The following is a 10,857-nucleotide window of genomic DNA, read 5'->3' as shown; positions in this document are numbered from 1 at the left end:
CTTTTAAAATTGCTTAGATGATGCTTTGGATCCGTGGTTCCATCATAGAGGTCCATATCAGGGCTTTTGAAGTTCCTTGGAACTTTTGCCCTCATTATGTCCTCGCTGAAGGGATCTTCTCCGCCCGGGAGTTGATCTTCGCCTTCGTCGCGGGAGTTCTTGAGGGAGGATTCTAGCTGTAAGAGTTTTCTTTCTAACTCTTTTCGCCGTTCCATCTCCTCTTTAAGGTACCTTTCGGTTTCCTTTTGTTTCTCCCGCTCTTGCTCCAATTGCTCCAGGCGGCTATGGACCAATCCTATTAGTTCAGCTACGTGGGATGGTCCGTCCTTTTCTGATTCACGCCCATCTGAGGAATTTACCTTCGGATTCTTTACTCCGGAGGTACCTCTCTGTGCTGGTCGTTGTCTTCATTGCCATTTCCCATGTCTAGATTCTCTTGTTCAGAATCTGTTTCGACATGGCCTTCTTCATGGGATCTATCTGCCATCGTGGGATGATCTCGCGGGTCCCCGGCAACGGCGCCAATGTTACGGTAGGTAACCGGAGATTAATACGACGAATGGCGTTTGGCGGCCCAAGTGTGTGATGGAGGAGAACTCCGGGTAGGTCCGCAACTCGGGAGGCTCCGTCCGACTTGTGCTCGCGTGTGAATGGGGGGTGGTACCTGCAAAGACACTCCGATGCCTAAGTTAGCAAGAGTGTGAGCAGGTCTAGAGAGTATTGGACTTAGAGATACCTGAGGGGTGTCAGTGTATTTATAATGGTGAGCCAATAACCACCGTTGGTGTAGTGCCGTATCTTTAGGGTGGTAACCGTCCCTATTATCTTGGGGAGGTTAAGATATGGCTTTATGAGGCGGTTAGAGAGATTTTAGGGGCGGTTACTCATTTGAATGAGTGTTTATCTGTCAGCTAATCTCACATCCGACCTCTTCAGACCAAGTCGTGGTTGGCACCGACTTCTTATGTGAAGGTCGGCACTTAGCAAGGCTCTAATCCTTTAGATTAGGCCTTTTAGTTGGACCCGGGCCTTTGCATTGGGCCAGGGTATGAACAAAACTTTTTTTAAATATATTTCTAAATTGCAATAAAATACTAAAATATTTAATTTTAAATTATTTGATAATGCACATTATGACGACTTAAGAATAGTTATAACTGGTGAGTACATGAATTAAGAATTAAACTTTTTATAAATATATTTCTAAATTGCAATTAAATACTAAAATATTTAATTTTAAACAATTTGATAATGCATTTTTTGACAATTTAAGAATAATTATAATCGTGGAGTACATGAATGAAATTTTTTTTATTCCATTCGTTGACTACTTATATTGTTTTATTCATGTTTTATAAATAATATAACAATTTAACATGTTTTTGCGGTATTCTCTCACATTACGTCATATAACATGAGAATATCAATTGTTTTTTATTCATATGGAATATTAGTTAGCACTATTTTTTAATAAAATCGATCTTGTCTATTGAAAAGCTATTACATGAAATTTTCTTTTTTTTTTCTTTCATTAAAATTTTTCTATTCAATCTTTCTTTTTTATTTTTGGTTAGTTGGACAAATCATTTTAAACTGAGTGTCCAGACGAAGGGATAAAGAAAATAGGTCAGGAAGCAAGAAAAAAAATACAAAAAAAAACTTGGGTTCCCATTCTTCTCCCTGCAACAACAGTGTGCATCTCTCTTCTTAATATAATCAGTTGATGTTACCAACTATGAATGTATAAATAAAATCACGGAGCTCTTATTTTATACTTCTTTGAATTCTCTATCATTGATTTTTCATATGTTTATTTATTTTATTTCTTATGCTGATTTCATGATGGTTAAATCAGCTTCCTACAATAAGTTTATGCAACATTATATCATATTTTATAATAATTTTTTATCATCTACCTATTTATATACATATTTAGCCAAATTTGCCACATCATACATGATAGTGACAAATTGTCTTATATATTCCAAACACTTTTCATAATTAAAAATATCATACTGCTACACTAAGTCACATTCTCGAATAGCAAAACAAAGCAAAAAAAGGAAATCTATGATCTCTATTTCCATATATAATAATAATAATAATAATAAGTCTTCCCATAACAACTTAATTGATTGTTCTAAATTAAAATCGACTATTAAGAATAAACGAAAGAAACAATAATAATTTATAGTTTAGTTAGTAACTGCATATTCCCCTAATCAACTATCAAAATTAATCACGAATAAAACAACATCTAATCCCAAAGTTCACCACCATTCTTGAGTTTCGTATTCCACATCATCCATGCATTCATCATCATAAATTGCCTACAACCACACCGAAATTTTATATCAATAACACTTTAAATTAGCACCATGGAGCAATTCCAATATCAAGTGAGTGAATAAAAAATGAAATTATATATCATTTTTGTTTACTTACATCAGTTTGACGGGTAGAGCTACCTTGTGTACTGAAAGCATTTTCATTGCGCTTTGAACAAGAAGTTTTATTATGACCAGGTTTCTTGCAATTACTGCAACGTTGGGGCTTTTTCCGACCACTATGCCCTTTAGGATTGGTACCACCTCCCAGTCTAGGTTTCGAAGGCGTGTTCCCTTCATCTAGTGCTTTGTATGAGCTATAAAGATCAAGCATAAGATCCCTTGCTTCATGGAACCTCTCTGTAGTAGCACATGCAACCTCTGACATCATCCTAGCACACTCATTGAGGATACAAAGTCGACTGCTAACTTGTAATTCGCTTGTAAAACTACTTGACTCAGACATAGATTCTTTTGCATTCTTAGTCCATCTATGCAACACTAGACATTTAGGAATTTCGCGCACATCCCTACGGACCAATACAGAGATAATGTGTTCACAGGAAATACCGAATGATTCCATACGCATGCATGAACAAGTGATTGCGTTACCATTATCCACACACTCAACCTCCCACACCTTTGTTGGTTTGGCATACCTACAAACATAATAAATTATACTATTGTCTCTTGTTTGGTAATCCACGACTCTCATTGCACCCGACCGAACAAGAATAGGCCTGAATAAAAAGAATACCTCCCTTGTGTAAGTATCAGCAGCACACATCTCAAGGGGTTCAATACAAGTTTGCATAACTGGAACTCCACGAGCAGATTCATATTCAGCATAAAATTCCCTAAAACGCATATGGCCCAACATTCGTTGGAAGTGCTCAATAAACTCGGATAAGTCATAATGAGGCTTAGTGTACTTCCCAATCAATGAATGCAAACCCTCGCAGCGTGATGTAGTCCTAAATCCAGCAAAGAACTTCCCTCGGATGTAACATGTTGCCCATGATCGACGTTTCTCATAAATTTCATTTAGCCATTCTTTTTCCTCAACCCCAAATTCCTCTACCAATATTTGCCACTTGTTACGGAACACTGCTCGTAATCTCCTAATATATAATCCCTAAACTTAGATGTGAAACGAGGACTACACATATTTGTAGTTGCATTACGCAGGAGATGCCAAGCACACAATCTGTGGTGAGTACCAGGGAATACTTTCTCAATCGCATTCTTCATTGCCCTTGCCCCATCAGTTATCACAGAGGATGGGACTCTACCATTCATTGCCTCCAAAAACTGTTGCAACACCCATATATAAGTCTCATCCGTCTCATCTGTTACAATGCATGCAGCAAAGACAATAGTTTGGTTGTGATGGTTGACACCTGTGAACACAACAAAAGGACACCTATATTTATTCTTATTGTACGTAGCATCAAACGCAACAACATCTCCAAACAATTTATAGTCCTCTCTACATAAACCATCACACCAAAAGAGATTTAGTAACCTTCCATCCGTTGCCCGAAGCTCTTCGTAGTATAAAGATTTATCGTTTGCAGCCATCCCCTCCAAATAATTTAATGCTCTACCCACGTCCTCTGGAATCTCACGCCTCGCCTTAGCTATTTGATTGTACATGTCTCTGGGGCCATAGTTCAACTTGTCAAAACCACCACTTTGACTTGCTAGCAAAGCATAAACCTGGGATGTGCTAATCCCCGACTTGCGCATATTGTTCATGAGTGCAATTTCGGCTTTGGACATACTCCTATGAGCTGGCAATAACCTGCTCAACCGGCCTTCCAATAGTTCGTGATTATGAACATTTGAAAATCGGGTCACATGCCATCTTCCAGTTACCCCTACAAACTTGACTAGGAATTGAGCTTCGCACCCAGTTCTTGTCTTGACTACAAATTTGGTTCCCTTTTTCTGTTTGGCAAAGTGTACCACTTCTCTAATCGATATCCTTGCCGAAAATACACAAATCTCTGCATGTAGGTCTCGTCGGTTGAGTTCTTGCAGTTTTTGTCTTTTCTTGCACTGAAACCTTGGCTCTTGGCAAATCTGTTGTAAAATTCAAAAGCAATGGCTAGGGTTCCAAAGTGAAACTTGTCAACTTCAACCTCACCAATGCTTAAAAAGTCAAGTTTCAATAAATCCTCAATTGAATCCAATTCATATGCATCATCATAATCATAATCTGTCAATTCTGCAAAAATCTCCTCACTGTCTAACTCATCACCCAACTCTTCTTCCTGCTGCAACTCATCTAAGTATGACTCATCATCAGGATACTTCTCATCATAAAAAATACTATCCTCATACTCATACTCACATTCATCCATGATCTCGTCCTCTCCCATCAATGACATTTGCAAGGAAATAATCTGAACATAGATAATACTGTCATAAAAATTTAGAACTGAGTACTAAGTACTCCAAGACAAAATGCTTAGGATAAAGCTCCAAAAATTAGACTTACAAATAAAGAAATCAGACAACACCAAAATATGTATGTTATTTATTTTTTTCTAGTAAATTAAATACTACACAATGATAATTAGGCATAAATTATTAATAAGTTCGTATTAGTCTATATAACATTATCTTTATAGAAAAAAATTATTTATTAAATGACTAAAATTCATTATAGAAAAAGTCACATGTCTCAAACTCAAAGAAAAGCAATCAAACAAAAAAAAGAGTACAAAATTTTCATTACAAAAAATGCATAGTTTAAACAATTTTGAATCTATTCAATTAACAAATTTGCAAATTTAGCGATCATAAATAAATATCATATCATCACAATAGCTTACAACAACAATGGTTATGTGCCAGTTAAAAATCATTTTAAGTTTTAATTTTTATTTACATACTAGGAGAACAAAATTCAACATAACAGATATCACCATATAATAACCACAAATCAATAGCAATATCACATTTAAAGTAGCATCAATTTGCAAGCAAAAAAATCTTAACATGCATTACTATCAAAATATTATGAACTAGTATCAACCAAGACAAATTGTCAAATTCCAAAATAAAGTAAGTATAAAACGAGTAAATGGGTATTATAATATAGAAAAATTGATTTAACAATATTTAAAAATAAAAAAGCATACCATTGAAAAATTATTACACTTTTAAATAAAAGAAGGTAAAATTCAAATTTTTGCAGTGAATCAAAAGCAAGGAAAAATCATGGAGGATAGTGTTTACCTGTAGTAATAATAGCACGCAGACAAAGTCACCAGTGACGGGACAACAACGAAGTTCAGAAGAAGAATAGGCGTCGATTCACCAGGCCTTCTAGATGCAAAACGGCAGATATGGAACCCAATTTTGAACCTCTATGACGGCAAGAAGACGATCAGCAGTGTCTTGTCGAAACTCTGGACGAACATGGAAGTATCACAACCGGAGAAGAAAGCACGCCAGGTATTGTAGTGGCATAGCAGTGGTCAGAAACTGGCGACGGCTTGGAACTCTCCTGAAAGACTGGCAAGGATTTTGAACCTTGAGGTTATTGGGGAGGCATCAACATACTGGTTGAAGAAGAAGAAGATTCACGGTTCAGATTTCTTATTTTGTCTGGATCGGGTGGGTTTGGATCTTTTTCTTGGGCTTTGCCTTTGTAAAAAAAAACAGGTTAAACTTAAAATAATTATTAATTATATTATTAATAATGTAAAGGAGTTTCAAAACTCCAAACATGAAGGGAGTATTGTAACATCCACCAGCTTACATATATAAACATTATTGATAATACATGAATGACAGAGGATATGAATTGGGGTAGTATTTTTTTTCCCTTATAATCTACTCTATGATCATGAAATCGAAAGCTTCCCCGGACAAAAAGAACTTACCTTGTGAGGCAACCATTTTGCACTTTATCCTAATTCCTATAACTCTCCGAATCTATAGAAACAAGACAAGCAAGGATATCCATCGAAACACGGATAGCTACAACAAGCAAGAAACAACATATGCTTTCTCATTCATCATAACTAATAATAAACACTAACCAATTTAGTTTTAGATGATGCTTCAATCCAAACATAGCTTTCTAAAGCAGATTCCTAGCATCTACTCACTCACATGCATGCCAATGCCATCATCACCTTCTCAAAACACCATATACATCCTCCATGTATGTCCTCTCTCAACTCTATACTATGATACATTTATCTTTCCAAAAAACAAAAAAGACCACAACATATTTATGTAGGATAGTGTTGCACTTTTTTTAGTGTTTTATTAAATTGATTTCTTATGTCTTTTTTCGGGTGGTGCAAGCAAGCTGTTGCTATTGGCTTTTTCCCAAGATTCTTCCGCATGCTGCTGTAAGTTGCACACTTGCAATTGAGTAAGAAATATTCACACTTTAATTTAAGGTCCTTTTTTTTACCCAACCGGCTCTGGCAATTACCTATATATCCCAAACTGTAACCTTGCTTTTCACAAAATGATGTTTTTATTTTGGGTTAGACTTAGAATTTAGAAAGACTTTCTATGTTGGTTGCTTAGTTTTTAAATGTGACTACTTCCAATGGCAGCAAACTCAAAGCTACAATTTTTTTTAACTGTATGTATCAGTAGTACATAGCCACTCACATGTCTCTCTTAAGCTCTGTACTCTCTGCTCTTATTTCTCTCTAGTTTCACTTGGGAAAACCGAAAGCAACATTTTTTTTTTCTCTGTTTTTCTACTAGTTGAACTTCAACTCATGCATGATAATGTTTTTGGGGAGCTTAAAATTGTTTAGTTGAATTATTGAGGAGGAAGATGGGTTTTGTGTTAGTGTTAGTTAGCATGGTTTTGGTGTTGGGTTGTGGTGGTGGTGAGGGTAAAGAGTGCACAAACCAGCCTACACAATCACACACATTTCGTTACCATTTGTTAACATCTAAAAACCAAACATGGAAACATGAGGTAATGTCACATTCACGCTATCATTTGACTCCAATAAGGAACATGTCCTTGAATGAGGAACAAGAAGAAGAAGAAGAAGGGCAAGATGATGATTGGACAATGCTGTATGGGAGAATGAAGATGAAGAAGGAACCAGAGGGTTTACTGAAAGAAGTTTCGTTGCATGATGTGAGGTTGCATGGAGGTTCAATCCATGGTCAAGCACAGAACACAAACTTGAAGTATCTGTTAATGTTGGATGTTGACAGGTTGATTTGGAGCTTCAGGAAGACTTGTGGTCTCCCTACTCCTGGAACACCATATGGAGGCTGGGAAGATCCAACCATAGAAGTTCGGGGTCATTTTGTTGGTTAGTCTTTCCTATTTGGAACAACAAAAATGCTACGTGAACACCAAAATCAGCCACGGTGTGGTGGGTCATTTTTTGTGTACAAGTATTTCATTTCATTTAATTGATGGTGTGCAAGCATTTTTGTTCAGGGCATTATTTGAGTGCATCAGCTCTTATGTGGGCCAGCACACACAATGAAGCATTGAAGAAGAAAATGTCAGCACTTGTTGCAAATCTCTCTATCTGTCAGCAGAAGATTGGGACAGGATACCTTTCTGCATTTCCATCTGAGTTCTTTGATCGTTTTGAAGCAATTCAATACGTTTGGGCTCCCTATTATACCATTCACAAGGTACAACAACTACTACAACTACCATGTGTGACTTTGACATGATGAAAATTGGAGTAATTACTTATGCAGATCATGGCTGGCCTTTTGGATCAACATTCCATAGCTGAGAACCCTCAAGCTCTGAAAATGGTGACATGGATGGTTGATTATTTTTACAAGAGAGTGAGGAATGTGATAAGAAAGTACAGCATAGATTGGCATTATCAAACCCTGAATGAGGAAACTGGAGGAATGAATGATGTCCTTTACAGACTATATTCCATTACAGTATAGCTTAAATTAATACTCAATCTGGTTTCTTTAAAAATCTGTTAGTAATGGTGTATATACTTAGAATTGTGAATACTTCAATGTATGCAGGGAGATCCAAAGCATCTATTACTGGCTCATCTTTTTGACAAGCCATGCTTTTTGGGGTTGCTTGCTGTAAAGGTAAGGGGTTAAATTGATTCTTTTACTATATTATATGAAGTATGAACCTATTATCAACAATACTAGATATTTAAGGGACTAATGGTTCTAGAATTATGTTTTTCCATATATGTAGGCTAATGATATAGCTCAATTTCATGCTAATACACATATCCCAGTTGTTGTTGGATCTCAAATGCGATATGAAGTCACCGGTGATCCGCTTTATAAGGTGAATTGCTTTCTGTCTGTCTGTATGTTCATTACATTGTTGATTTAAATTCCAAAGGCTTGATATTTGTATATTTGTGTTTTATTTGGTGTTAGGAAATTGGAACATTCTTTATGGATATTGTTAACTCTTCACACAGCTATGCAACTGGAGGAACATCAGTGAATGAGTTTTGGTATCATTGCTTTCAAAATAACTCCATATAAGCTGCAAAGTTTTTTGTTTCTACTTTGATACTTTTTCTGCATAGGTCTGATCCAAATAGAATGACAGAGACCCTAAAAGAAGGAAACAATGAAGAATCATGCACAACTTATAACATGTTGAAGGTACACTATTCAATCATGCATCAGTTTCATGGTGACACTTGATATTAGTAATGTTGGTGAATGTCAGGTTTCGCGCAACCTGTTTAGATGGACTAAGGAGATATCATATGCTGATTATTATGAACGTGCATTGACAAATGGAGTATTAAGCATTCAAAGAGAAACAGAACCTGGAGTTATGTTATACTATCTTCCACAAGGTCCTGGGGCCTCCAAGGCTATATCAAAATTCGGTTGGGGAACTCAGTTTAACTCTTTCTGGTGCTGCTATGGAACCGGTGTGCGCATATATACATATATACATATGTACATGCTTTGTTTGTTCTATCATATCTTACAAATAGTTGAGTATAACAAACTAGGCTATGTCATGTTTCAATAGGAATTGAATCATTCTCAAAGCTTGGAGATTCCATCTACTTTGAAGAGGAAGGGAAAAATCCTAGTCTCTACATCATTCAATACATATCAAGCTCATTAAACTGGAAATCTGCTCAAATCATGCTTAACCAGACAGTTGTTCCTCCATCTTCAATGGATTCTTTTCTCAGAATCTCACTCACTTTTTCTCCTACTAAGGTTGTCTTATTTTTATGCTGCAGATACATACCATCAAGCCATTAAGATTCTCCAAATTTCTCTTCTTATTTCATTATTCTTCTTCTAATGCCTATCTTGCAGAAAACTAGTAGTACTTCATCTACTCTTAACCTTCGGTTACCAACTTGGACACATATCCATGGTGCTAAACTCACATTAAATTCTGATACTTTACCTTTGCCTTCTCCAGGTGTGAATAATCTACCTTGTGCTTGTGTCTTATGCATAGTAAAAAAATGAATAAATATATAACAAATAACAATAGAATTTAATTTTAATACACTGACTGTAACCAATTGTGCAGGAAACTTTGTGTCAATCACGCGGAAATGGAGTGGTAGTGACAAGCTGACCCTTCAATTTCCCATTCCCCTAAGAACAGAGGCCATCAAAGGTACCTTCACAAAGTTATTATTAACTTCCACTCTAAAATTTATCAAATTATTCTTATGTCACAGTGTTACTGATGGTGATACCTTGTGTATTGTTAAATTCAGATGACAGGCCTGAATATGCCTCCATTAGAGCAATTCTCTATGGTCCCTACCTTCTTGCTGGACATAGCACTGCTGATTGGGACATTAAAACTGCTTCCAATGCTTCTATTACAGATTGGATTACTCCAATTCCAGCCATTTACAATACTCAGTTATTTTCATTCTACCAACACTTTTCAGGATCATCTTTTGTCTTAACAAGTTTAAACAATTCACTGACAATGGAAAAATCACCAAAGCCTGGGACTAGTTTGGCTCTTCATGCAACCTTTAGAATCATTAATATCCAAGCAAAACATTCCTCAAGGCTTTCAACTACACTGAGAGATTTTATTGGCAAATCAGTGATGTTAGAACCGTTTGATCATCCTGGAACACAAGTAGGTTCTGTTTTTGTTCTGGTAGCAGGATTGGATGGAAGAAATGAAAGCATATCCTTAGAATCCAAAAGCCATAAAGGGTGCTTTGTGCATAGTGGCATGAGTTCTGGTAAAGAAGTAAAAATAAGATGCAAGTCTAATTCTGATGCTGATGCTTCTAGTTTCAACAAAGATGCAAGCTTTATTGCTAGGAGAGGACTCAGAAAATATGATCCTATAAGCTTTGTGGCTAAGGGAGCAAATAGGAATTTTCTACTGGAGCCATTATTGGCCTTCAGAGATGAGTATTATACTGTTTATTTCAACATTCAAGAGTGAAATAAAAGGGTGTAACTTTGTTCAAGTATCAAACAAAATAATAGTTGGTGCTTTGTCTTCAATTGAAGAGCTAATAAATGGAGAGTGAATCTGTGAATAGTATGTATCTGATCTGCT

At 36.2% G+C, this 10,857-nt stretch overlaps 2 protein-coding genes across 2 annotated transcripts; one reads left to right on the top strand and one right to left on the bottom strand.

The window, feature by feature from the left end:
- Positions 1-2,270: 2,270 nt before the first annotated feature.
- Positions 2,271-6,239, bottom strand: LOC130945660 (protein FAR1-RELATED SEQUENCE 9-like). Its single transcript, XM_057874362.1, has 7 exons — positions 6,224-6,239; positions 5,901-5,984; positions 5,691-5,746; positions 4,296-4,735; positions 3,558-4,131; positions 2,446-3,462; positions 2,271-2,330 (listed from the first exon to the last, which is right to left on the bottom strand). The coding sequence occupies exons 1-7, from the start codon at positions 6,237-6,239 to the stop codon at positions 2,271-2,273; spliced, it is 2,247 nt and encodes a 748-aa protein (XP_057730345.1).
- Positions 6,240-7,054: 815 nt separating this feature from the next.
- On the top strand, positions 7,055-10,857 carry LOC130946716 (uncharacterized). Its single transcript, XM_057875551.1, has 12 exons — positions 7,055-7,639; positions 7,771-7,973; positions 8,043-8,240; positions 8,334-8,405; positions 8,521-8,616; positions 8,712-8,791; positions 8,867-8,945; positions 9,013-9,223; positions 9,328-9,524; positions 9,627-9,735; positions 9,850-9,939; positions 10,043-10,857. Exons 1-12 carry the CDS (start codon positions 7,144-7,146, stop codon positions 10,738-10,740), a joined length of 2,529 nt encoding a protein of 842 aa, XP_057731534.1. The 5' UTR covers positions 7,055-7,143; the 3' UTR covers positions 10,741-10,857.

This window comes from Arachis stenosperma, chromosome 8 (genome assembly GCF_014773155.1).
Source record: "Arachis stenosperma cultivar V10309 chromosome 8, arast.V10309.gnm1.PFL2, whole genome shotgun sequence".
NCBI lineage: Eukaryota > Viridiplantae > Streptophyta > Magnoliopsida > Fabales > Fabaceae > Arachis > Arachis stenosperma.
The sequence above is the reverse complement of the archived record's forward strand: the minus strand, read 5'-3'. Positions and strand labels throughout refer to the sequence as shown.